The 25,341-nt window shown below is 48.1% G+C and overlaps 1 protein-coding gene across 5 annotated transcripts in view; it reads right to left on the bottom strand.

The window, feature by feature from the left end:
• The window catches only part of NF2 (neurofibromin 2), a 70,922-nt gene that overhangs the window by 18,038 nt on the left and 27,543 nt on the right, over positions 1-25,341 (bottom strand). For all 5 annotated transcript variants that reach the window (XM_040251007.1, XM_040251009.1, XM_040251011.1 and 2 more), the window contains exons 4-11: positions 24,871-24,954; positions 15,559-15,627; positions 14,530-14,612; positions 12,562-12,637; positions 9,584-9,718; positions 4,713-4,787; positions 3,387-3,500; positions 755-877 (exon numbers count right to left, since the gene is read on the bottom strand). In XM_040251007.1, the coding sequence (XP_040106941.1) occupies positions 755-877; positions 3,387-3,500; positions 4,713-4,787; positions 9,584-9,718; positions 12,562-12,637; positions 14,530-14,612; positions 15,559-15,627; positions 24,871-24,954 (759 nt within the window). The remainder of the gene's footprint in view (positions 1-754; positions 878-3,386; positions 3,501-4,712; positions 4,788-9,583; positions 9,719-12,561; positions 12,638-14,529; positions 14,613-15,558; positions 15,628-24,870; positions 24,955-25,341) is intronic.

Below are 25,341 nucleotides of genomic sequence, written 5' to 3'. Positions count from 1 at the left end.
GTCTTGGACATCCTGGGGCCCTGCTGGTCCCCAAGCCACACCCTTCAACTGCTGAGAAGGCCCTTCAGGGGGTCCATCCGCAGGGGCCCGTTTGAGCTGAGGCTACACTTTATGAGGGAGAAAACCAGCTTAACTCTGTCCTTCTCTCTCTTTAAATAAGTGGTTCGAAAGTGGGGCAACTGTGCCCTCATGGGACATATCACAGTGTCTAGAAATGAATTTGATTGTCACAAATGGGGAATCCAGCGGATAGAGACCAGGGACACGGCCAACCAGCCCTCAGTGGACAGGACAGCCCCCACCAGGGGACCACCTGGCCGGACGAGCGGGGGGCCGAGGCTGAGATACCCAGGGAAAAGGTGACCCACGGTGAGTGAAGTTTGCCTGTCCTGGGAGGCTGATCTCAGCCTAAGTCTGCTCCTGCAAACATAGGTGGAAAGAAAGGAATGTTTTTTTTTAAGCCAAAACATCAAAGCAAGTGGCTACTCCATGGTCTTTGGGGCCTGACCCCGAGCCCGACGGAGGCCTCCCGGGAGCCGGCCCCGTGGGCGTCACCAGGGCTTTTTAAGCCGAGAAGTCACAGCGAGTGGCATGCCGTGGTCTTTGGACCCCGACCCCGAGGGGGCCTCCCGGGAGCCGGCCCCGCAGGCATCACCAGGGCTTTTTAAGCCAAGGCACCACAGCGCGTGGCACACCGTGGTCTTTGGACCCCGACCCCGAGGGGGCCTCCCGGGACCCGGCCTGTGGGCGTCACCAGGGCTTCGTTGGCCATCGTCGCCTCTTCCTTCATCTGCAGCAGCCGCCTCTCCAGCTCGTCCCGCGTGCGCTCAGCCTCCTCTCGCATCTGCTTCTCCCGAGCGAGGCGCTGCCGCTCCATCTGCGGGGAAGGCGCGGCCGCTGGTCACAGGGGCCCACGACCGCGGACGCCCGGTGCCAGGGTCTCCCTCTCAGGACCCTTTCCTCCCTGCACTTTAGGGACCCAGCGTGACTCCCTTTGCCCACCAGCCTCCATCCTTCTGAACCAGCTTGTCGAGCGGCAAGCCGTGCTCCTTGAAAAATCATCAAGCAGTAAATGAACAAACAGCGGAATGCCGAGCCAGCCTCCACCGGGATGGACGGGCGCGTTCGTGCATGGTGGGTGTGGAAGCAGCTACTTGGCCAACGCAGCCCTTGTGCAGGGAGACCCTGGTGGCCCTGCTCTGCGGCTCAAAGGATGCAATACAGGCTCCCCGCAAGGGGCAGCTGCAGAGACAGACTGCGTTCTCCCCTGCACCCACAGACCCCTCCCACACCTCTAGTCTCATCAGCAACAGCTCCACTCTCGCCTCTGACCCTCGGCGATGACATTGTCCATGTGATGCATCAACAGCTCGCATGCTGTACTTCACAGGAGAGGCGGCAGCAGCCGAGGTACAGACCCCACAGCCTCATGCGGAGGCAACTCCCGAGCCAGGCCTGCGACAGGAAGGAGCCAGGAGGGGACAGGGCCCGCTCCTCATGGCACCAGCGCTAAGCCACCACTGCCGCCTCCCTGGCCTTCTGGATCGCTGAATTAATTGGGCCACATGCTGAGCTTAATAAGGGGAACAAGAAGAGGACAAGTGCTATTCTCTGTGATCTTAGGGCCCTAGCTGAGTTCAGAAAGCAGGAGCCAGAAGTGACCACTGCACTATTTTCTTCCTTAAATAATTAAAGCACATCTAATGACTTATTTCTTGCTTTAACCTTTTCCCCAACTCAAGATTTCTAAGACTGCTGCTTTTTCTAAATACTAAGCAAAAAAAAAAAGGCATTGGGCATCGAAGGAATAATGCAAAGACAAGCAATAAAATCCTGTAAATTCTTTTCCAATTTTCCTCTTCCAGGTCAATGAAAAGCTTGGCCAATTTGTTCTCGATCTCTACCATGTGAGATTTCCATTATGTGGATGACTAGATCCCCATTATCATCTGCTTGAAAAATGCCTACAATCCCTTCTAGTCCCAGCACTGCACCTTCCCTGAGACCTCCACCTCCATCATAAGGAATGTCCCCATTTGCAAAGAGGTTTCAGCCACAGAGACCCGCAGGTACAGCGCGTCCTTTGATCTGAGACGCAGAAGACAGATCCTCAGCTCCACTTGACAGGTGAGAAAATGGAGGCCTGGCAGGTTAAGTCATTCACCGGGGTCTCAGACTAAGTCCCATGTGTGGCACCAAGGTCAACGTCTGCCCTTCTGGGCCACGGAGCCCCTGACCTGCGGCTGCCAGATGTCAGGAACGTGCATTTGCCGTCCTCCCAGTAGTGTGGGTCAGGGGTGTGTTCACGTTACTCTCTGCACAGCCTGGAGGCTTACACGCTTCCTTGCCCTGTTCAGATCTCTCGCTTCTAAGCTCTGCTCTGCCCATAAGGAGGGCAGAGAGGGCTCTTTTTGAAGTTGCCTCTATGACCCTGCACTGGCCCACAAGCATTTCTTGTCCAACAAAACCCATTCCACTGCCCTCCCCCACCCCACCTCGCACACATACACACAAAGCATCCCAGTGAGTATGTCTATGGCCTGACGTCTCAAGAGAGCAAAGAGATGGAGAGCCGGGAGCACAATGGATCCAACTGGGCGTTTTGTCCTAAATCCCGGGGCCGGGAGCCAGCCTCTTTGGAGGATCCGAAGTTGAGAGCTACACACAGACTAATCATCACCCTCTGAGCCTGCAAGTCCGAGGACAGCTGATTGCAGCTGCTGCTCCTCTGTCTGGTAGTTCATCCACAACCACGACTGACATTTGCAGCAGCAAGGTTCACATAAGCCGTGTGGGTTTCAGTGAGTCAGAAAGGTCTATGAGCAGAAAACAATGGTGTGGATGGTCCAGGCTGATGATAACGGATGCTAACAGAGGCTCCTGGCACCTCCCACTGTGGCCGCTGCGCCGCCCGGCCTGACCTGCAGCGGGTAAGTGAGGCCGGGGTCTAATTAGCATTCCATCAGCGGGCTGCTGGGTGCACCCTGTATTCCATCACCAGCTAATTGGAAAAGAAAAAGGCTGGGCATAGGAGACGGGCAGGCAGAAAGAATGAAAGCTTAGCTGCACAGACCAGAGATGGATGGATGGGGAGATGGATGGATAGAAAGATGGACGGATGGATGCGTGTGGGCTTGGCTCTCTCTGCCTGAACTTGCACTGACCACGCTTTACTCACTTCACTGGAGAAGTAACCAGGGACGTGTCTTTGAGATACCCTGTTACAGTTTATTCCTCATTTCCAGAGCTGACGTCCCACCATCATTTCATCGGCCGGAAATATCCAACAGGGGCAACGTGAGAGCAGGCACTTTCATGATCAGAGCACGGCCACCCCGACCTCCGGGCCGAGGCCCCACGGGGCAACAGCTCCAACACTCGCTCACCTGCTTTCTGGCCTTCTCCTCCCTGGCCTGGGCTTTCATCTGCTGCACTTCCAAAGAATCGGCCTTCCTTCTCCTCATAAACAGGTCGTGATTCCCAATACACAGCTGGAGAATCTGCGGCCAGGAAAGCAGGGGACGTGTGAACACCGGTGGACACGGGCTGCGTGCAGGGCTGCACGCAGGGCTGCACGGAGACGTGCTCTGAACTCCCGGGCAGCGACTGTCTGTGCACACCAGTGGGCAGACACAGATGCAGAAAGCACTTGACTGCCTACTAACAGGAGCATGGAGGGAAAAAACATGTTTCATACAATACATGATGGAGTACTATACAGCAGCGAAGTGTGCGCTCAGTCACTCAGGACCATATTTTTAAGCATCAACATGGATAAATCTCCCAAAAAAAAAAAGGTAAAAAAAGGCAAGTAACAGAGGAATACAGTTGACAGCACATATATATATTTCAAGAACATACAAAATTTGCTAGTATCCTTGTTTTGCCATACATGAAATAAAAGTTCTTGAATATTGGGGGGGTGGTAGCACACAGCTGAGAACACTGGTCACCCTTGGGAAGCAGGGGGCTGGTGGGGTGCCGGTGTGGGAGGGGGTTCCCACCGTGACGGGAGTGTGCTGCTTTTCTTTTTCGTTCTGCCAGACTGCATGGTTGGTGGAACTTCGCCAACCAGAGATTGAACCCATGTCTCCTGCCGTGAAAGCACAGAGCCTCAGTCAACCACTGGGCCACCAGGGAAGTCTGGGAGTGTGGCATTTCTTAAAGCTGGGTGGTGGCTAAGTAGTTGTTTATTGCTGTCATTCTTTATATCTCATAGATACATTATACTTATCCTTTCATATGTATGAAGTACTTTAATAAAAATAACTTAAAAAAAGTTCCTCATCACAAAATGTAGATTTGACTTTTTGCTGGTGGTGGTTTAGTGGCTAAGTCATGTCCAACTCTTGGGACCCCACGGACTGTAGCCCATCAGGCTCTTCTGTCCATGGGATTTTCCAGGCAAGAATACTCGGGTGGGTATTTGCCATTTCCTTCTCCACGGGATCTTTCCGACCCATGGATAGAATCCAAGCCTCCTGCGTTACAGGCAGATTCTTTACCAGCTGAGTGAGCCACCAGGGAAACCCATAAGTGTGACTCTTCCGGTGAAGCTGGAGAGAAGTCTTTCAAGGCTGATCAGGAAAGCACATACCAAGCGGGTTATCATTTTACACCTCACAACATGTCGCTCTGATACTGGTTGAAAAAAGGCTTTCAGTTTCACAGAAAAACTACAGTCCATAATAAAAACCAGGATCTTAACTTACCAGCTTATTGACACGAAGCTTTGAGGAGTTAAATTTGAATACATCGATTTTCTTATCCAAAGGCTTAATGGTAAACTGAAAGGAAAACGCAGAAAACAGCTTCAGTTTCTGACAGCCTAGAGCGCTACCACCAACCGGGCAATTCCACAAAGGTGGCGACCCCCTGGCAAAGATCTTTGTCCCAGGAGGTTCAGGATCCTGGAAGCTGGGTTCTTAGCACCATCTTGGGCTTGGAAACCTGAAGTTAAACCCCAGGTGGGCCCAACCTTGACGCCAATGCTGGACGGGCCACCCCAGAGTCTAAGGCAGCCTTCAGGAGGCTCTCAACCTGGCCAGAACTAAACCAACCACCGTCAACGGCTCGACCGGTCACATCAATCATCACTGCCTCACTGGGTGGCACAGATCTCAAACCCTCAGAGTAGGAGGGACATGCTGGTCTTAGACAAAGAACATGACAGAGAAGCTAAAAGGTAGGAAGGACGGGCATTCTGGACAGGGCGAGCACTAGAAATAAAGCAGAGATGGGGAAATGAGCACCGTGTGGGAATGTGTGTGCATGTATGTGTATGTGGCGTGTGCGTGTGAGAGAGAGACACAGCATTAGCTCTTCGATGACCAAGAGAAAACCATGGGAGGGGCTTCCCTGGTGGCTCAGTGGTAGAGAACCCGCCTGCCAGTGCAGGAGACACGGGTTTGATCCCTGATCCGGGAAGATCGCACGTGCCCTGAAGCAACGAAACCCGTGCATCACAGCCGTTCAGCCCGTGTTCTAGAGCCTGGGAGCCGAAAGTCCTGAGCCCACACGGCGCCACTACTGAAGCCGGCGTGCTCTAAAGCCTGCGCTCCCCAAAAAGAAAAAAAACGCCGCCGCAATGGGAAGCCTGCGCACCTCAACCAGAGAGCAGCACCTGCTCCAGAAACTGGAGGAAAGCCTGTGCTGCGATGAGACCCAGCACAGCCAAATAGATAAATGAAGTTATAGGTATACATATATAAGAGAAAACCCATATGCAGAGTACATCATGAGAAACTCTGGGCTGGAGGAAGCACAGTGGGAGTCGAGACTGCCAGGAGAAATATCAATAACCTCAGATATGCAGATGACACCACCCTTATGGCAGAGAGTGAAGAGGAACTAAAAAGCCTCTTGATGACAGTGAAAGAGGAGAGTGAGAAAGTTGGCTTAATGCTCAATATTCAGAAAACGAAGATCACGGCATCTGGTCCCATCACTTCATGGCAAATAGATGGGGAAACAGTGGCAGACTTTATATTTTTGGGCTCTAAAATCACTGCAGATGGTGACTGCAGCCATGAAATTAAAAGACGCTCACTCCTTGGAAGGAAAGTTATGACCAACCTAGACAGCATATTCAAAAGCAGAGACATTACTTTGCCAACAAAGGTCCATCTAGTCAAGGCTATGGTTTTTCCAGTAGTCATGTATGGATGTGAGAGTTGGACTGTGAAGAAAGCTGAGCGCCGAAGAATTGATGCTTTTGAACTGTGGTGCTGGAGAAGACTCTTGAGGGTCCTTTGGAGTGCAAGGAGATCCAACCAGTTCATCTTAAAGGAGATCAATCCTGGGTGTCCTTTGGAAGGAATGATGCTAAAGCTGAAGCTCCAGTACTTTGGCTACCTCATGCGAAGAGTTGACTCATTGGAAAAGACTCTGAAGCTGGGAGGGATTGAGGGCAGGAGGAGAAGGGGACGACAGAGGATGAGATGGCTGGATGGCATCACCAACTCGATGGACGTGAGTTTGAGTGAACTCTGGGAGTTGGTGATGGACAGGGAGGCCTGGCGTGCTGTGATTCATGGGGTCGCAAAGAGCTGGACACGACTGAGTGACTGAACTGAACTGACTGAAACTGGGAGGAAGGCAGGAGCTGGGGGTGGTGAGGTGGGGTGGGGATGGACAATCAGCAAGGCTTAGATTCGATGTGACAGCAGTCAGGGAGTCACCCCAGATTTCCCAACACAGGGGTGGCTTGATGATGCTGTTAAGAGAAGGAACGCAGTCAGTCACGAGCAAGGAAGAATGGACTGGAGTAGAGAAGGAAGACATAACCCTCACAATCAAAGGGGAGAGGAAGATGAATAAGGATGGGGATGGGGGAGAAATCAGGAGGAGACCCAAGGGCCAGACTGGGGACTGGGCCGCATAAAAAGAAAACACCCAGCTGGTGCGCTCACCTCTTCCTGATGAGATCGGACAGAGCCCAGATTCTAAAGCTGCACTTCGGACGTGAAAAGCCCACTCCCACGAAAGACTTGCTAAGCAGACAAAGGCACTGGGGAAGCTCTATTCTTAGATACTTCCTTCCCACGCTATGCTGTCCAACAAGGGGGGAGCACATGGAGGACGGAGGAACGGTCCTCTGTGTGGCTTTTGGTCAGGTGAGCTGAGAAGCAGTGCTGCTCTTGGGCAGGCTGCTATTTATGAATTTCGAGAGCTTATTTTTGGCCTGGCTGCCAAACCCCAGGGCTGCCAGTGGGAGACCTCAAGGAGCGGGGAGTCCACAGGCTCTGTGCCACGCTGGGGCACACGTGAGGCATCCATGGGTCATCTGGAATAAACCAGGACTTGCGTTGTCCCAGCACGGGGGAGAATGCCCCAGGCCCCTTCCCATCGCGTCCCACCCGTGCTGCGTGAGTTCCTGACATGATGGCAGGTGATGGGGCCCGGCCCCGGGAGAGGGAACATTAGAGTTTCGTGTCGGGTTGTATGAGGGGAGACTTTGCTGCCGGGCTTCTGTGAAGGACGAGCATCTCGGGACCTTTTAGCACGCCAAGTGTGCGGATGTGCCGTAAACAGACTTTTATGAAATTAGAGATGAAAAACTACCGGCGTACCCTACTGCTGCTTCGAGTCACATGGAACTTTCCATTTCAGGGCCTTAAAAAAAAATACCTTAAATGCTCATCTCTTGGGCTACGTGCAAAAAATCTGAAAGCCAGAATGTTTTGAGTTAAGAGGCCCAATCTGTCTCGTCAAGCGTGGCCGAGGGGAGCTCAGCCACGTATTGGCAATTGGGGGCCTGGTGTTCCTATCCTCAGAGCTGCTACATGAGGGAAGGGCAAAAACAGGAAACCGGCTTGGAGGTGGGGGCCTGCAGGCGACCACGTGAGCCATCTCTTACTCACTCCCTCCGCGCTCGGGCCTGGCTGTGTGGGTACCAGCCCGCCGCGGGGCACTGCCCGGGCCTGCATTCCTGGGCCCTGTGTCCTGAGTCTTGGGGCTCGTCCTCTGTGTCTCCCCGGGAACCGCCGGGGGTGTGGCTTCTGCTGGTGTCCCCCGCTGCCTGACACAGCTCCCCTGCTCCCTCTGGGTCCCCGCTTCCCGAGGGGGCGCAGAGCAGCCAGAACACACCCCTCCTCCCACGGCGGTGTTCCTGTGAGGGCTGAATCAGAGCCGGGGCGAAGCTGCTGGCTGGCAGAGAAGCGCCGGATCGTCACCCTCTTTGTCACCGGCCCTTCGCGCTGCAGTTATGTGTCATGGCAGCTGAGTCACAGCTTGACTAGAACTTCCTTGAGGGCTGAGACTGCACTCGCTCCATCTCTGTTTCCCTCACGAAGCCTGACACCAAGCAGATGCTTGAAAATCCCTTGAAAATTAACCAGGGAGGGGGACTTCCAGTCGTTAGAATCCGCCTGCCAAGGCAGGGGACACGAGTTTGATCCCTGGTCCAGGAACTAAAATTCCTCATGTCTTGGGGCAATTAAGCCCGAGCGCTATTGAGCCTGAGCTCTAGAGCCTGGGAGTCGCAACTACTGAGGCTTGAGTGCCCTAAAGCCTGTGCTCCCCAGCAAGAGAAGCCACTGCAATGGGAAGCCCTCCCTCCACTGCTAGAGAAAGCCCACACACTGCAACGAAGACCCAGCACCGCCAAAAATAAATCAGTTATTAAATAAAGCGATTAGTAAAACTTAACCATGAATGCATGAGTGAGTGAATGAACACAGGATTCCAGCATTTGGCAAAAGTCACCATCCTGTGTCAGTCAGCTCAGTCACTCACTCTTTGCAACCCCATGGACTCCTTATTACTATATAGGACCATCCTATACAGCAATACTTGAATTCTACGTTAGGGTGTTCATCCAAGATATCTGAAGTTCCTTATTCTTAAATTCTTACAAGCAAGTTAGTCTGATATCCTTGTTTATATCATTGCTGATATGTATATATTATTTGTATAGTATATATAATACATACAATTCATGTTTGTATCATGGAGATTTGAGTGAGTGAGTACAAGTCTCTCTCAGTCGTGTCTGACTCTTTGCGAGGCCATGGACTATATAATCCATGGAATTCTCCAGGCCAGAATACTGGAGTGGGTAGCCTTTCCCTTTTCTAGGAGATCTTCCCAACCCAGGGGTCGAACCCAGGCCTCCCGCATTGCAGGTGGATTCTTTACCAGCTGAGCCACAAGGGAAGCCCTATGAAGATTTATGTATATATAAATGCCTGCATCACATTGAATCAAGCTCTGGACACAGAAAGAGTTTAATAAACACCACACTTAAGAGACAAAGAGAATTCTCACCAGAAATAGAAAGCCAAGGAATAAGAAAGGGTTACTTTCTGGTTTGTTTACAGTTCTCTGGGGCTTAGTCCCGACAAGTTGATCTTCCCAGTCTCTTGTTAGTCAGCAGGGAGGGTTTAGTGATACTGTTTGAAAACAGGATGCCAATATTGTTCTGTAAATGCTATAAAAATCAACAAGCGAAAACCCAAAGCCTGGGAATTAAAGGATCTTGCTGCTAACAAGGAGCAGGCTGGCCTGGGCTGCTCCGGGAGGAGGAGAGACAGAGAAGGTTCAGTTGGGCTGCCAGGGTGTCTGCTGTGCAGACTCGACCTACCTCCTTGTCGCTATAGGAGATGTTCCGGATTTCGTTCCACGGGAAGGAGATCTTGGGGGTCAGCCTGTTCTCAGGGTCATAAATGTGAAGCCCCAAGGCATCCACTCCAAGCAGCAGCTCTGTGCCCTTTTTATTCTGTAGATTCGACAGAGAACAGCCACCGTCAGCTCCAGCTGAGGCTCGAGGTCTTGCTCAGCTTCCAAAAGAATTGACACAGACCATTACGTGTGACAAGTTTCAACAGCTCCTGACAGAAATCACCACTGTCCTCGAACCTGGGGGGGCCTCCAGTCTCCTGCACTGGGGCGGGGGGGGGGGCAACATGAGATGGTTCTGACGACTGGGGTGTCCCATGGAGGGGGCACTAGGGGCGCCCATCACCACCTCAGGCACCTTGCACCTCTGCCAGCAAGAGACAAAGTGTGAGTGTGTGGCTCAGTCTTAAGCTGCGTCCAGCTCTTTGCAACCCCGTGGACAGGAGCCCGCCAGGCTCCTTTGTCCATGGTATTTTCCAGGCACGGATACTCAAGTGGGTTGCCATTTCCTTCTCCAGGGGATCTTTCAACCCAGGGGTCAAATCCACGACTCCTGCACTGACAGGCGATTCTATATCACTGAGCCACCTGGGAAGTGTCAGCGGCTAAAACAGCAGTAATGGAAGTGTTGTTACTGCTAATTACATAGCCGGCTTATCACAGACGTAGAATAAAAACCTGTAGGGCTAAACACTCCTCATGTTAAAAGAAGAGGTGGTTGTACTACTAGAAAGAAAATTCTAAGAGCTGTGATCAGGTGGCTTTATTTTACTTTAAAATGCAATTTCAATGTGATAAAGCACGTGTTCTGTAGTAAACTGTTAACTGTGGAATCCAGGCAGCGGGTGTACAGAAGTCCTCACTCAAAAGTCTTCCAACTTCCCTGTATGTTAGAAATTTTTTATTGTAAGATATTGGGGAGAAAAAAATATCAAAATGACTTGAAAGTAAATTACACTCCAATAAAGCTGTTTGAAAATTTAACTGATAGGTTGCATGCAGGCTATGCCTCTAACAGCAGTCCAGCCAGCACCCAGCACACTGGAAGGCGATGCCCTGGTCCCTCACGGTGCAGACCAGTGCGCACCTCCTCGGGTGCGGGCCCCTGCCCTGTGCTGTCTGGCCCTCAAACAGCGGTGGTAGCCAGCTCCCTGCATCTGACTCCCTTGCTGACAACAAGGAAAAGGAACCAGGACTCCAGGGCAGGAAAACAGGTCGGCAAGCGAAGGACGTGCCCCGACTGTGAGGAGAAGTACCAAGCTAACAGCAGGTGGAGGAGAAAATCTTTTTACTCCATCTAACACCCTGGAGTCAGGTGCGATCACCAAAGCGTGAGGGAGAGTCGTGAGCTCTTCTGCAGGGCTCTTAAAGCCACTGCATTAACACAAGTGAGGCTTTGTGCTTTCAAAATCTACATTTTGGAAAACAAGATATTTCATTATGTTTCTAACTTAAATTTTTAGAGGGAAAAAAAAAAAGGATCCCAGCCTCTTGTCTCCTCTCACGATGACGCCAAGACTGCTAGAGAATAAACAGAGAGAGGCGAGGACTGAAGAAGCCCCTTTTAAATTGTTTCAAGCACACAGCTTCCTTAGATGATGGCGAAATTTCAGGAACGTTAACCCTAAGACACTAAAATATTCCTTATCGTCATCTGTCATGCAATATGAGACATATACACAGAATAGTATAATGTAGTCTGACTGCTGTTGTAGAATTAGTGCCCCCAAAGAAACTCGTTTTTGTTGTTGGTTTTTTTTTTTTTTTTTAAGAATTATAAAGATCTAGTTTTCTACAATGTAGGTGGTAAGGCAAGAGACGTTGTATAGACAAAACCACAGAAATGTGTCAAATGAGTCTGCCCTTAAAGAAACCAAATGATTGGCAAATATGAATCAATAACATTTTACAAAACAACCTTCAGCATTATCATGGAAAACCCTTTAGGCATTTGTACACTGTACAAAATGACATGATTTGCCAGTGTGCCTTATTTTATTCAAAGAACCCATTAAAGATATGTATTTAGAAAACAAAGTAGAAAGCTATCCCGAGGGTATTTAAAATGTGTTTCAATTTACCTAAATGTAATACAAAATTTTGGAGAAGGAAATGGCAACCCACTCCAGTATTCTTGCCTGGGAAATTCCATGTACAGAGGAGCCTGGCAGGCTACAGTCCATGGGGTCTCAAAGAGTAGGACATGACTTAGTGATTAAACAACAATAAATACAAAATTTATGGACACTCCAAAAAGGAAAGCAAGCCTTAACTGTAATGACTAAGGTGGCCCAGTGCGGATGGTTGTTTTTTTTTAACTGTCTGCACATCTACAGTTTGGAACCGGCTATGAAATAGGTCAGCAAATTGCATGAATTCTCTGGAAGGCACTGCATCCAGCAACAGAACCTTGGGAGAAAGATGCTCAGGGTGCTAAAAAAAAATTTTAAAAGATGCTCTGAGGGATGGACGGGAGGCTGAAAACAAACGCTTCTCCAGTGTACAAGCCACGGGTTCCCAGAGGACAGTGGAGTATTAATGGTCTGAGTAGAAAACCAATTAGCCTGCCAGGGAGAGTTCCCACCCAAACAAATCAGTAATCTGTAAAAGCAGCTTTACTCTCCTTGTGTCCTGAGGGGAGAAAGTATTTACAGGTGATCCCCGTGGGCCCGGATCTCACAGAGCCAGAAATAATCAAATGTTCCACCAGAGCATTCAGACAGGCCCCCCCGCGGCTCCACCGACACTTCATTACCTAGCATCTAATTGAAGGCCCAGAATAGAAACTGAGGCTCTCGGACCCTCTCCCCTGCCTCTTCCCTTGTTGGCCACTGAACCGACCAAGCGTCTGCCACCCTGGGACCAGGAAGGACCCATTTTAGCAGTCTGCCCCTGATTCCGCCTCCATCTACGCCCCGGGACCTCGCAGGGGCTTCCACACACCCGGATTGTGAAGTAGTTCACACCATACATCTCCAGGTCCTGAGCTATCTTTAAATACTCCATCTCCGCTTCGTCCCTGCGAAGAGAAGGAAAGACTCTGTCACTGGAGGGTAGCGGGTGCCAAGCTGAGCCTCGAACCTGCGTGAAGACGTGAGCCCGGCAGCTCCCAGCCCGGCTCTGCCCAACCCTGAGTCTGTTAACCACACTGAGGTCAGGCAGAACTTCCCATCCCCGTGAAAACAAGAGAACAGATTCATTAGCGTGTCTCTTGGCTTCAATTTCACGCTTTGCCCTTGGTAAACAGTGACACCCGACTCAAGTAATTCGAGATGAGCACGTGGCGTATCTGCTCCCTCAAATGGATCTGGATGTTCACAGTTTTATTTCAGCTGTTGCTTTATCCAACTGCGTGATTTCTTCACCTAGAAGGTTTTGGTAACAAAGCATCTCTGTCTGCAAGCAACCTGAGAGCTCCCTTCCTGATCTGATTCCTTTGGGTGTTGCTGGAGGTTGGGGTGAGAGCAATACAGGCTATAGAACCCCAGCCAGGACGCCCACTTCTAAGTTATGAGTCAGACTTAAAGGCAGCTCTTGAAGTAGTGATGACTTGCAAAAAACTCTCAGACAGGTAGAGTGTTGAAACATCTTAAGTCTATGACCTTGCCTTCTTCTCTTCTCCAATCTCAAAATGGCCTCAAATGAATTTTAAAAATTCAACCCTGAGGGGACACCATGGTGGCAAGCTGAAGCAACAAAATCACACATGTATTGTTGATGTACCATTGTTTGGAAGATTGTTTGATGTTATTCCTCGCAACAAAAACCAGGAAACAACCCAGCAACCTAAATGCCTGTCAACAGCGGGGTGGATAAATGGTGCGTGGGCTATTAACACATTGGAATAGTACATAGCAATGAAAAAGAAAGCGGGGGGGGGGGGGGACCACCGCCACAGGCCACAAGCCCACATCGAACAATACGACCCTGAGTAAAAGAAGTGAGGCCCAGATAACAGAAACTGATCACACTCATATCATCTTTAAAACTGACCACACCAACCCATGGAGTCATGTGTAGGAGAGTGGTCAGCTCTGGGGAGGAATGAGGGGGGTCACCTCGTGTTTTCACTTGGTAAGAGTCCATCAGGTGTTTTATTTATGACTTGTCCACTTTCTGATATACTTTTTTTAAGAGTTAAAAAAAATGTCATAGGAAGTTGGTTTGAAAAACAGAAAAAAAAAATACATTAAAGGCTAACGAGAAGATGGTTAATTCCCAAAGTGATTGGGGAAAAGCTAATGATACTTGAGATACAAAATTTCACCTTTGAGATCACAAAAGTTAGATTGGTAATTGTTGAGGATTGGATGGGGGAGGGAGGTGGGACCCTTTCATACTCTGCCCACGGGCATGTAAACGGGTACAGCCTTTTTGCAGAACGATTTGGGAGGCACCTTTCAAGACGCAAAACGAAAAAAAAAGAAAAAAAAAAAAAGACGCAAAACGCTCACCTCCTTTGACTCAGCAACTCTTTTTCTTCTGAAGGATCTCTCCTCAGAACCACTCATACAAGCATATCATGATGTAAGACTGTACACTGCAGAACGTTCCATGAAACTGAGAAACCTACAGCTACTCCGAACGCCATCAGTCAAGGGATGGACAGAAAAGCTACGTGGCACGCACACAATAGGAATCTCAAAATGGACCTAAATGAGCAGTGAATGTGGCAGGTCTCTACATCCTGGCAGGTCTCTACATCCCGACAGGCAGGAAGTACCCACGCCTCCACGCGCTAGCAAAGGGACACACACAGTACCGGAGCCCGGAGTGGCTGCCAGCACTCCCTTTTCTTTTGTGTACTCTGGTACTGCATTTTGTTCAACAAGCACGTCCCAGTTTTGCAGTTCCTTAAAAGAGAAAAAAGATGCCCACGGGGAAACGTCCACCAGCAAGGAGCGGCCTCACCTGGCTCGGCCTCGGTGCTCCGCGTACCAGGCTGTGATCCTCTCCTCCCACATTTCCGGAGTCATCTGATACAGATTTATTACCTGGTGGGGAAGAGAGCAAAACAAAAAACCCACACACAAAGGAAGTTTGAGTACTGTGTGCCTTTTTGATAATTATGCATCATTTTTACAGAATAGCAAGGCATGTGTGTGTGAGTGTGTGTTAGCCACTCAGCTGTGTCTGACCCCTTGCGATCTCATGGACTGTAGCCCTCCAGGCTCCTCTGTCCATGGAATTCTCCAGGCAAGGATACTGGAGTGGGTAGCTATTCCCTTCTCCTGGCCGAACCTGGGTTTCCCATATCGCAGGCAGATTCTTACCTGCCTGGGCCACCAGGGGAGCCCCAAAAGCCGCATACAGGGGGCCAATCACAGGCAGAGGTGGGTGAGTAAATGAGCATCGTTCGATCTGAGTCAACTCAGAAGGCTGCACCATTTCTCGGGTTGGCAGTGGCCCCTCTCTCCTGGGCCATGCAGCCCAGAGGCAGGACCTTGCTCAGAAGCAGGACTCCCTGGCCTGAGAGCTGCCTTTGACTCTTACAGAAGCCATCAGGGGCGCAGGTCAAACCAGGGGAAAGGGGGGAGCAGGGCTTTATCACACATGACAGGTGAGTGGAACTAGAGAATGAGAAGTGGCTAAAGAGAGGGCAGGCCTGCTTCTGTGGATAATCAACCAGACCAAAGACACCAGGGATTAAAAGCTACAGTGCCCACCCATCTACCTGCCCCCTGCAGCTTCAAACAGCTCACTCTGCTGGGCTGAACTCAGGTTGCTCCATGCCTCTCCCTAGGAACCAGTGCTGCTCACCCACCTTTAAAGAAAGGACCAACTACAGGCCGAGCCTGTTCTGATAACCCCAAAGGAATTCCACAAATCTTTATCAAGACTGATGACAAAACATTTATGAAAACGTTCTCGATACGGCCATCCTGTATTCCTGCAGGTCTTTTGGTTATGTCTTCCCAAACGGGAATTTTGACGTCTTACCCTTTTTGGAAGCAATTCCTCTTGGGCCAGAAATCCCCGCTTGTGAACAGAGGGGTCGTAGTCGCCGTACTGGAAGGAGAAGAGAAGGTGAATGAGGGATTGAGATTCTAGAGACAACTGCGTTTCTGAACAGGATGACTCGGCCTCCGTCCCTCCCAGCTCCCGGGAAGCAATGCAATTCCGATGACAAGTCAAGATTTCAACCTCGCTAGTTTGTTATCCTCGGATGAAGATACAAAGCTGATTATACCTGTGAACAGAGTTGCATAATCCCATACGGGATGGATGGGTGACGTGCTAATAAGAATGTGACATTTGTAGAGAAATGGGGCTACATTTTCTAACTCCTGAAGGAAGCCACTGCTACCAAAACATTAGGTTTTGAAAAGAGGCAATGAAACACAACTGGGTGTGAGATGTGATTAGCATTGGGTGATAAGAGTCTTACCTACACACACTTCTAAGTGGCTGAGAATTGGAGCCAAGTGCTAGGTGGGAGCTGGGGAGAGTGCTGGCAATATTTTTAATAGCTTTCATTCAAGGCTCTGAAAAACGCTTTGGAAAAATCTGATGCCAACACTGTCATCCTTACTGTACAGACAATAAATAAATAAATAAATAAAAGGTTAACTGATTTTCCTAAATTTGCAGAGAGACTCATTAGGAAGGCCAGAAATCGGCCCTGCATTTTCACGTACCCACAGGGGACAAGAACTTGGAACTTCCTGATTTCCAAACAATTATCTCTTTCTTTCCTAGAAAGTTAGTCTGACCAGGAAATAATCAGAAATGAAGGAGTTTTTTTTTAAAAAGAAACTAACCATAAAATATATAGAACATCAAACCCTGTCTCTTGTCAATTAGCATTCAGTGGTTTTCCTCTTGATCCAAAATGACAAAGCTCAGTATTTTAGTATAATCTTCTATAAACATTTATGCTTTTCACTACCAACACTGGCAAAAAAAAAAAAAAAGGTTTGGCAGCTGGCTCTACATCCCACCAAAATGGATCTGGACATGGCCCACCCCTCTCATTCCCAAGAATCTCAAGTTTAGATTTCTGGTTAGATTTCTGATTTTTCCCATCGACACTCATGGGATTGAAAAGAGATGCTTATCATCAACTGGGAATCATGCCTTCTTCCCATATCACTCTTCTGCAAAAGCCCCAAGAATCACTATCTCTTAGGAATCCCATAATTATCTTGCAAATAGAAGAATTGTACTGCATTGTTTTTCAGTTTAAAAAAATTCAATCTCATCTCCTTCACGTCTTAGCAGTGACCTTGGACATTTTGTGTCCCAGTTTTCTCATCTGTAAAATGGGGATAATAACAGTACATATCTCACAGGACTCCCCTGGGGGATCAAATGGAATACCCATAATTTTTTTTTTTTTTTAATTATGACTAACGCACAGCATTCAATACAACCTGATGTCAAAAGATAAAAACTCAGGTCATGCCACCTCTCCAAGCCCGCTTCCAAATTGTCAAAGGAGAGCATTGGTCTTGGAGGGTTCTGAAGGGGCACTCTGGACTGTCCCGAGGCCTCGAGTGGGGAACCTTCTCTCTAAAGCTCAGCTTCCCTGTCTGGAAAGCAAGGGTCAGAATAGTGCCTGCCTCCTGGGTGTGTGTGTGTGTGTGTGTGTGTGTGACACAAGGATGAAGAGTCAGGGAAGCATTCTGCACGGTGCCCGGCTCATAAGGCATCAGGTGTCACTGTCGTGCCCTGTGTTATTTATAAAGACGCTGGTCACTCTTGGCTTCTCTGATTTTTGGAGGGACAGAATTATTAAGCCCTTGCTGCACTTGCAAACCTCTCTGAGTGCTTCTGCAAGCAGATATGCAAAGTGAGAGCTGTAAATTCAGGTTCCGAAGGCTTGCGAGAGTAATGACCCACATTATCATACTGAGCTCCCAGCTATGGCACTGATCAAATGATCAAACGTTACATCTGAGCACCGGGGAGGTGGCAGGGACGCTGCTGAAGGAACTTCTCCCCTGGACTAATTCCACTTTGGACATTAAAGCCACCTTGAGGTATGGGTCTGCTCTTAAATGTCTTTAAAACAAAACAAAAGAAGAAGATCCTCAAGTTGTGGCAGCTGGTGAATATAAAGGAGCGTCACACCACCCCATGGATGCAGACAGCTGTTCCCCTGTCTTTCATGTACAGAGGCTCCCTGGTAAAACAAGCAGGAGTGAGTCTGCTGGGAAGCTATAATGAGGCTTGGGATTCAGGCCTCTGCACCTGCATGGCCCTTGACCTAATTTTATATTCATAATTGGTGTTCTTGCATTAAAAGAACCCCCTAAATTATAGAAGCTCCTGGCCCCACAAAACCTGGGTCCACCCCTGATATAAACCAATGGAATTTAAATTCAAGAAGGGAGTTCACCAGCCTCCTGGGAGGAAAAGCAAACAGAGCAGCAGAGATGTTCTAGGCTCGCAAGGGGAAAGGACGGGGCGGCTGGCCGTTTAATGAATTTTAAGGACATGTCAAGAGATGGTGTCAAGTGGGCGTAAAAACCCAAGCACAGAGTAGATAGCACACACGGGGAAGACCCAGGACGCTCGGGGTGATGTTGTCCACGCTTAGGGCAGGGAGAGAGGAATCGGTTCACGTTGAGACCAAATTAAATTTTAAGAAACCAATTTGCCAGTGAATGATGAAGGAAGTCAAGAGTTTAATGATATGTGGATCTTTGCGTCTTAAACTTCTCTCCCAGAAGCTTTTCGTTTTCATTAGTTTCATTTTACCACCTCTGGCCACTTGTGAGAAGTTTCGAGCTTTGAGGTAGCCTCCTGGCCCCCCATCCCCGACTTCAGAGTTTAAGAAAAAAATGTCTCTGTTGCTATAAATAGCATGTTTCCATCCCTAATGTATGGTTTAAAGAGAGTCTGAAGGTATCCGCTTTTCACTGGGGTAAACTGCGACAGGTTTATTCACAACAAAAGAAATGAGAAAAAAAGAAAGGAGTCCACCTTTTAAAGGACTCTCAGAGTCACTTCTTAAACAGAAACCCATACTTTCCTCTGCTTATATATATGAAAAATGAGACCAAACGATCTGAATAGGATTTCACAAAACATAAAGGTCTAATCAATGCATATATAGAATAAGTAGTCAGATCCCTACCACACACCAGTCACTCACTAAATTCCAGATGGATTAAAGACTTAAACTTATAAACAGAAATCCATAAAAACATCAGGATAAAATATTGAAGAACATATTAAGGTTGGTGTATATTAAGGTTGATGAAATCATTTGAAATAAAAAGTCACTTAAAACATGAAAAGGACGGACAAGACTGACATGTAAAAAAAGATAAAAGATTAATATTCATAATATATGGAGCTCCGGTAAATCAATTGCTATTCAGTCGCTCAGTCGTGTCTGACTCTTTGCGACCCCATAGACTGCAGCATACCAGGCTTCCCTGTTCTTCACTGTCTCCTGGAGTTTGCTCAAAGTCATGTCCATTGAGTTGATGACTTAGGGACCAAACAACAACAAGCCCCAGTGCTATGCAGTACAAACTTGTGGTTTCAGCTCAGTCCAGTTGCTCAGTCATGTCCGACCCTGAGACCCTATGGACTGCAGCATGCCAGGCTTCCCTGTCCATCACCAACTCCTGGACCTTGCTCAAACTCATCTCCATCGAGTCAGTGATGACATCCAACCATCTCATTCTCTGCCATCCCCTTCTCCTGCTTTCAATCTTTCCCAGCATCAGGGTCTTCTGCAATGAGTCAGCTCTGCACATCAGGTGGCCAAAGTATTGGAGCTTCAACATCAGTCCTTCCAATGAATATTCAGGACTGATTTCCTTTAGGATGGACTGATTTGATATCCTTGCAGTCCAAGGGACTCTCAAGAGTCTTCTCCAACATCACAGTTCAAAAGCATCAATTCTTTGGCAATTTCATGGGTTTGAAATATTTCCATGTGTGTGCGTGTGCTAAGTCACTTTGGTCATGTCTGACTCTTTGCAACCCTGTGGAACATGGCCCGCCAGGCTCCTCTGTCCATGGGATTCAGTTCAGTTCAGTTCAGTTCAGTCGCTCAGTTGTGTCCAACTCTTTGCCACCCCATGAATTGCAGCATGCCAGGCCTCCCTGTCCATCACCAACTCCTGGCATTCACCCAAACTCATGTCCATCGAGTTAGTGATGCCATCCAGCCATCTTATCCTCTGTCGTCCCCTTCTCCTCCTGCCCCCAATCCCTCCCAGTATCAGGGTCTTTTCCAATGAATCAACTCTTCGCATGAGGTGGCCAAAGTATTGGAGTTTCAGCTTCAGCATCAGTCCTTCCAATGAATACCCAGGACTGATCTCCTTTAGAATGGACTGATTGGATCTCCTTGCAGTCCAAGGGACTCTCAAGAGTCTTCTCCAACACCACAGTTCAAAAGCATCAATTCTTTGGCACTCAGCTTTCTTCACAGTCCAACTCTCACATCCATACATGACTAATGGAAAAACCATAGCCTTGACTAGACGGACCTTTGTTGTCAAAGTAATGTCTCTGCTTTTGAATATACTGTCTACATTGGTCATAACTTCCCTTCCAAGGAGTAAGCATCTTTTAATTTCATGGCTGCAATCACCATCCAAAAGTGATTTTGGAGCCCCCCAAAATAAAGTCAGCCACTGTTTTCACTGTTTCCCCATCTATTTCCCATGAAGTGATGGGACCAGATGCCATGATCTTTGTTTCCTGAATGTTGAGCTTTAAGCCTGAAGTGGGTTGCCATGCCCTCCTCCAGGGGATCTTCCTGACCCAGAGGTCAAACCCCCGGTTTTCAGGTCTTCTGCATTCCCAGGAATGCAGTAGTCTCACCCAAGTTACTGGTGAGACTGAGTGGTTTTTGTATTTACAGGTTCTTCTCCTGTCTATAAACCGCCTGCTATTCATACCCTGTGCTCCCATTGTCCTGCTGTCTTTTTTTCTTAGAAACTTATGAGTTCTTTATATTCAAGGATGTGCCTGGAATTCTACTTCTAGAGATGTACCTTAAGGGGAAAAAGCTTTAGCACATGTACACAAGGAAGCATATAAAGAGTTTTCAGTAAAACACTACTTATAATAGGGAAACAGCAGAAACTAAACCTACCTCATCCTCAGGAGGATGGAAAAATAAATTAGGTTTATTCGTCAATGGCTACCATACAGCAGTTAGAATCAATGAACTACATCTACACGGCCAACATGACATATCTCAAAATCAACACTGAGAGAGAGAAAATACCCGTTTGTAAAATGATAAGTCCCTCCAAAAGGGAGACATGCAGAGGACAGCACCACTTATATCAAGTTTTCCCTTCTGAATATCTTTTTTCCTAGCTATTATATTTCTTTCCTGGATATTTTTTATTTTTTTTTTATTTTACTATTATTTCGGCTGTACTGGGTCTTCATTGCTGCCCACAGGCTTTCTCTAGTTGCAGCAAACGGGGGCTACTCTCCAGCTGCGACGCACGGGCTTCTCACTGTGGCGGCTTCTCTTGTTGAGAAGCACAGGTTCTAGGCTTAAGGGCTTCATTAGTTGGGGCCCGAAGGGCTCGAGAGCTCAGGCTCAGTAACTGTGGCACACCCGCCCAGCTGCTCCTTGGCGTGTGGAGTCCTGCCGGACCACGGATCGCACCCGTGCACCCTGCACTGGCAGGTGGACTCCCCGCCACTGGGCCACCAAGGAAGTCCTTTCTACCTGGACATTTTATTTTATTTTATTTTTTCTACCTGGACATTTTAAAGTCCAGCTGAGCACTGCCCAAGGTGGGAAGCCCACAGTCTCGTCTGGATGGCCACCGCAGCCTTCTACCAGGTCTCCTTGCTTCCAGACTGGTATTCCTCCATTCTGTCCTGCACACAGCTGCCAAAGAAAGGATCTGTCTAAATATAAACCCTTCCCTGGCTCTGCATCACCCACAGGGTGAAGTTAAGACTCTTTATGATCTGATCCCAGCAGACCTCTCCAGCCTCAACTCTTACACTCACTCTAGCTACACTTTACAGATACCCAACTTCTGAGTCGCCTTTTGGTGTTCTGCCCGATTGGCATCAGAGCGCACTGAGAAACAACAAGCCTCCTCTCCCTCCCACCAGCCCTTCCTCTCTCCGAGCACTAGGAATCTGCTGGCCAGCCCTGCAAGTCTGGGGAATTATATACCATTCCCTCTCCAAGTCATTTTTAATAAGAACACATTTTCAAACTGTCAATATGAAATCCAACAGGTGGCTTAAAACATTGCAAGATGGTTTGGTACGTCACATGACTAGGCCAAAAAAAAAAAAAAAAACAGCCCATATTTTTAATTGAAATATAACCTAAACTCCAACTATGAAATATGGTTCTTGTTAACTGAACCATGTGATTAATATTTGTATTTATGCTTTAAGGGTAATTGTTTCTTTATGCTTTAGAATGAACTGTGTCTATATCAGCTGAACAGCTGAAACACTGTAATGAATACATTAGTGCGTAATTACATCCCATGTGTTAACGCACTCAAATTCACTTTCCCCACCACACTTTTACAGCTCCTGTCTGTCTCAGAAAGGTTGTGGAAAAGAAGAAATGGAAGGAACGGGTACACTTTATTGAAAAGTTTGCAGGGGTGTGACCAGATAAATGAACCTGGGATTTAGTGAAAGGGGTGGTACCCAGAGACCCCTCTCGTGGTATGAGCAAAAGCTAAATGAGGCAATCAGATTCTAGGGTTCTCACCCTGGCTCCATTCTCTAGCTCCCTTTTCCTTCAAATCCTGTCCATCAGAAGTGGGCTATAGGGGGACTTCCCCGGTGGACCAGTGGTAAGACTCTGCCTTCCGATGCAGGGGGCACAGGTTTGATCCCTGGTCAGCGAGCTAAGATACCACATGCCTCTTGGGCAAAAAAAAAAAAAAAAAACGGAACAGCAACAACAGAAGCAGTACTGTAACAAATTCAATAAAGACTTTAAAAATGGTACACACATTAAAAAAAAAAAAAATAGTGGGCTATAAATTCCAGTTAAAACAGAATTAACATCAAGTATTGTGAGACAAGTTATTAACCTTTCCTGATCCTTAGCTTCTGTAAAAGACTCCTCTGAGGAATCTCAGGAAATATTCATGTTGTAACACTGTGTAAAACGGTAAAATGCTACAGATGTATAAGATCGGATCAACATTACAACCAGAGGCACCCTACTCACATCAACAGCTGTCCTAGAAACTGGAAGTATGGTCCAATAATCCTTAGCTTCCTAAATGCAGACTCGAAGCCATAGATCACCTTTGTTTGTATGACTGTGACAATTTACACTGGAAAAAACAGCTAGAACACGCTTCTCCGTATGAACCACACATGCTGTCTGTGCATCACTTTCATCTCTAAATTAGGAGGATCCAAATCAGGAGGTCTTTCCTACAGTGAAACCTATTTAAGCAAACATCTGCTGGTTCCCTGAAAAGTTATTTTTTTTCCACAAGTAGCTTTTGAATTTGGGCCCCCCCCCCAATTTGTGCAAAGATAGTGTGGCCTTTGAGAACTGAAGTCCTTCAGAGGGAGGTGGTATCCTTGGGAGCCTGGGCCTCCTCTTGGCTGGGGAGAAAGCGGGCGGGAGAGGAGCTCGGTTCCAGGCCAGGAAGTGCTCGGATTTAATGAAAGTGACAACAACTGCTTCATCACTGTCAGGGCGCTACTGATTGAAAGGACACGTTTTTTCTCCCTGTTATTAATATTCTTAATCAAAGCAGAAAAGGAAGCATATGTTTTAGTTGAATCCAGGCCCATTCTGTTTTCTCAATTACTCATTTGTCAGGGCAGCGGGATAGGCAAGGCACAACATGCAATCCCAAGGCCACGGGTTCTGCCCTGAGCTTTACCCAAGGTTGCCCGAACGACCTTGAACAAACCGCAAGGGCAGAGATGCTCGCTTCGTGTCTGTATCCATGACAGAGTCAACAGCCTCCTCTCCGGCCAGCAAATACTCAGCAAATATTAGACAAGTCATCCAGCGACCCGGATGCTTCTGTTGGTGTGACGAACATGTACAGACCCTTTTCTCCTTCAAACGGTGGGCCAGTTTTTTTCCTTTCTGGCTTTGATCTGAAATTATCTTAGCTCCCCTTAAAAAGTGGGCTAAGAAGTTGAGGGTCTTATTAATTTCTGGAAATTAGTTTCAGGGAAATGGCTTTATGGAGACCTCTAATTAAAAAAGAAAAATGATAACCGAAAAGATTGTGCAAAATCACAAAGCTAACGAAAGTGACCCAGTTCTGAGGTCATCTTCCCATGCTGCAGTGAAAGGGGGTAGCAAAGAGACCAAGGGCAAAAGGCATGTAGCGGGGAAACGATGAGGGGAAGGGATAGTTAGGGAGTTTGGGATGGACATGTACACGCGTCTGTATTTTAAATGGATAACCAATAAGGTCCTGGTGTGCACAGCAAGGAACTCTACTCAATGTCAACAGGCAGCCTCGATGGAAGGCAGTTTGGGGGAGAATGGATACATGTGTATGTATGCCTGAGTCCCTTTGCATTTCAGGTATTCATCTGAAACTATCACAACACTGTTAATTAGCTATACTCCAGGTAAGTTAAAAAGCTAAAAAAAAAAAAAAAGAGCAAGTGGCATGTGACTAAAGCAGGAAACCTGAGGGGCATGAAGCATCCTGGGTAGATCCTAAGGTTCATCTTATAAAAACAGAGCAGATAGGAACACAGCTCCCTGCCCCACCATTTCCAAACTGCAGCCATTTCTCTGAAAGACTCTCAGGTCACCAGACAGCTCAGCTGGGCTCAGTGGGCCTGAGGGCCTGCAGTGCCCACCGTAAGCAGAGCCAGCACGCCCATCAGGGGGCATGAAACAGAACATTCTCTAGGGTGTGGTCCTGACACACAGGGTTGCTGGTCCTCAGAAGAGTTTGCAGTGAGGACCTGGGCCTTTCTGACCTCACGGCCACGTCTGGCCAAAACTGGAGATGATAAACTCATTTTTCCCGGTTAATGAAAAGAGAGGTTGGCGCAGCGAATATAATTAACCACATGTTCAAACAGGATTACACAGAAAATTCATCAAGCTGTACACTTATCATTGGTAGGCACACACACACACACACACACACACATACTCTCACAAGATGGTACAGAAGTGGGACAGTGAGAGTGGTCCCCAAGCCCACACGTCCCAGAGCATCCCGCTTTCCAGGGGCAGTCTCTCTGAAGCCCAGAGAGTCCAGAGAAGTGGATGTCTGGCATGATCCCGTGACATGCATTAACGCTCAGAAAGAATGCTTGTGTCTTCTCTGAGCCTACCTTGGCCTGGACGGCGTAAGAAGCCAGGAGCACAGACGCCTCGGGAGGGCAGTAGATTTTTTCATCCAAGATCTGCTTCTTCACCTGCAGGGGCGACAGGGGAGCCGTGAGGGCGGCTCATAGCCGGTGCCGCTGGGTGTTCTAACGAGCCCTGCCACACCTGCCTGTAATGATTTTCTGACAAAGGGTATGATTTAAAAAAATTTTTTTAATGCTGCTAATAAGTTAGGAGTTCAGCCCGGAGAAGTTACTGGTAAGATCGCTAGGCATTAAAAAAAAAAAAAAAATCCGTATCTTATCTCTTCTGTTCATGATCAAATGCTGAAGAAGAAAACAGTCTTTGTGGTGGTTAAGAAAGAGACTGACTGGGCTGTGACGGAGGAGAGCTGTGAACTTGAGGGGTGTCAGGAACAGGCCAAGACTGCAGCCTTGGCCCCTGCTGAGGACATGCACAACCAGACCAAATGGAGT

Source organism: Oryx dammah, unplaced genomic scaffold (assembly GCF_014754425.2).
Source record: "Oryx dammah isolate SB20612 unplaced genomic scaffold, SCBI_Odam_1.1 HiC_scaffold_12, whole genome shotgun sequence".
Taxonomy (NCBI): Eukaryota; Metazoa; Chordata; class Mammalia; order Artiodactyla; family Bovidae; genus Oryx; species Oryx dammah.
The sequence above is the reverse complement of the archived record's forward strand: the minus strand, read 5'-3'. Positions and strand labels throughout refer to the sequence as shown.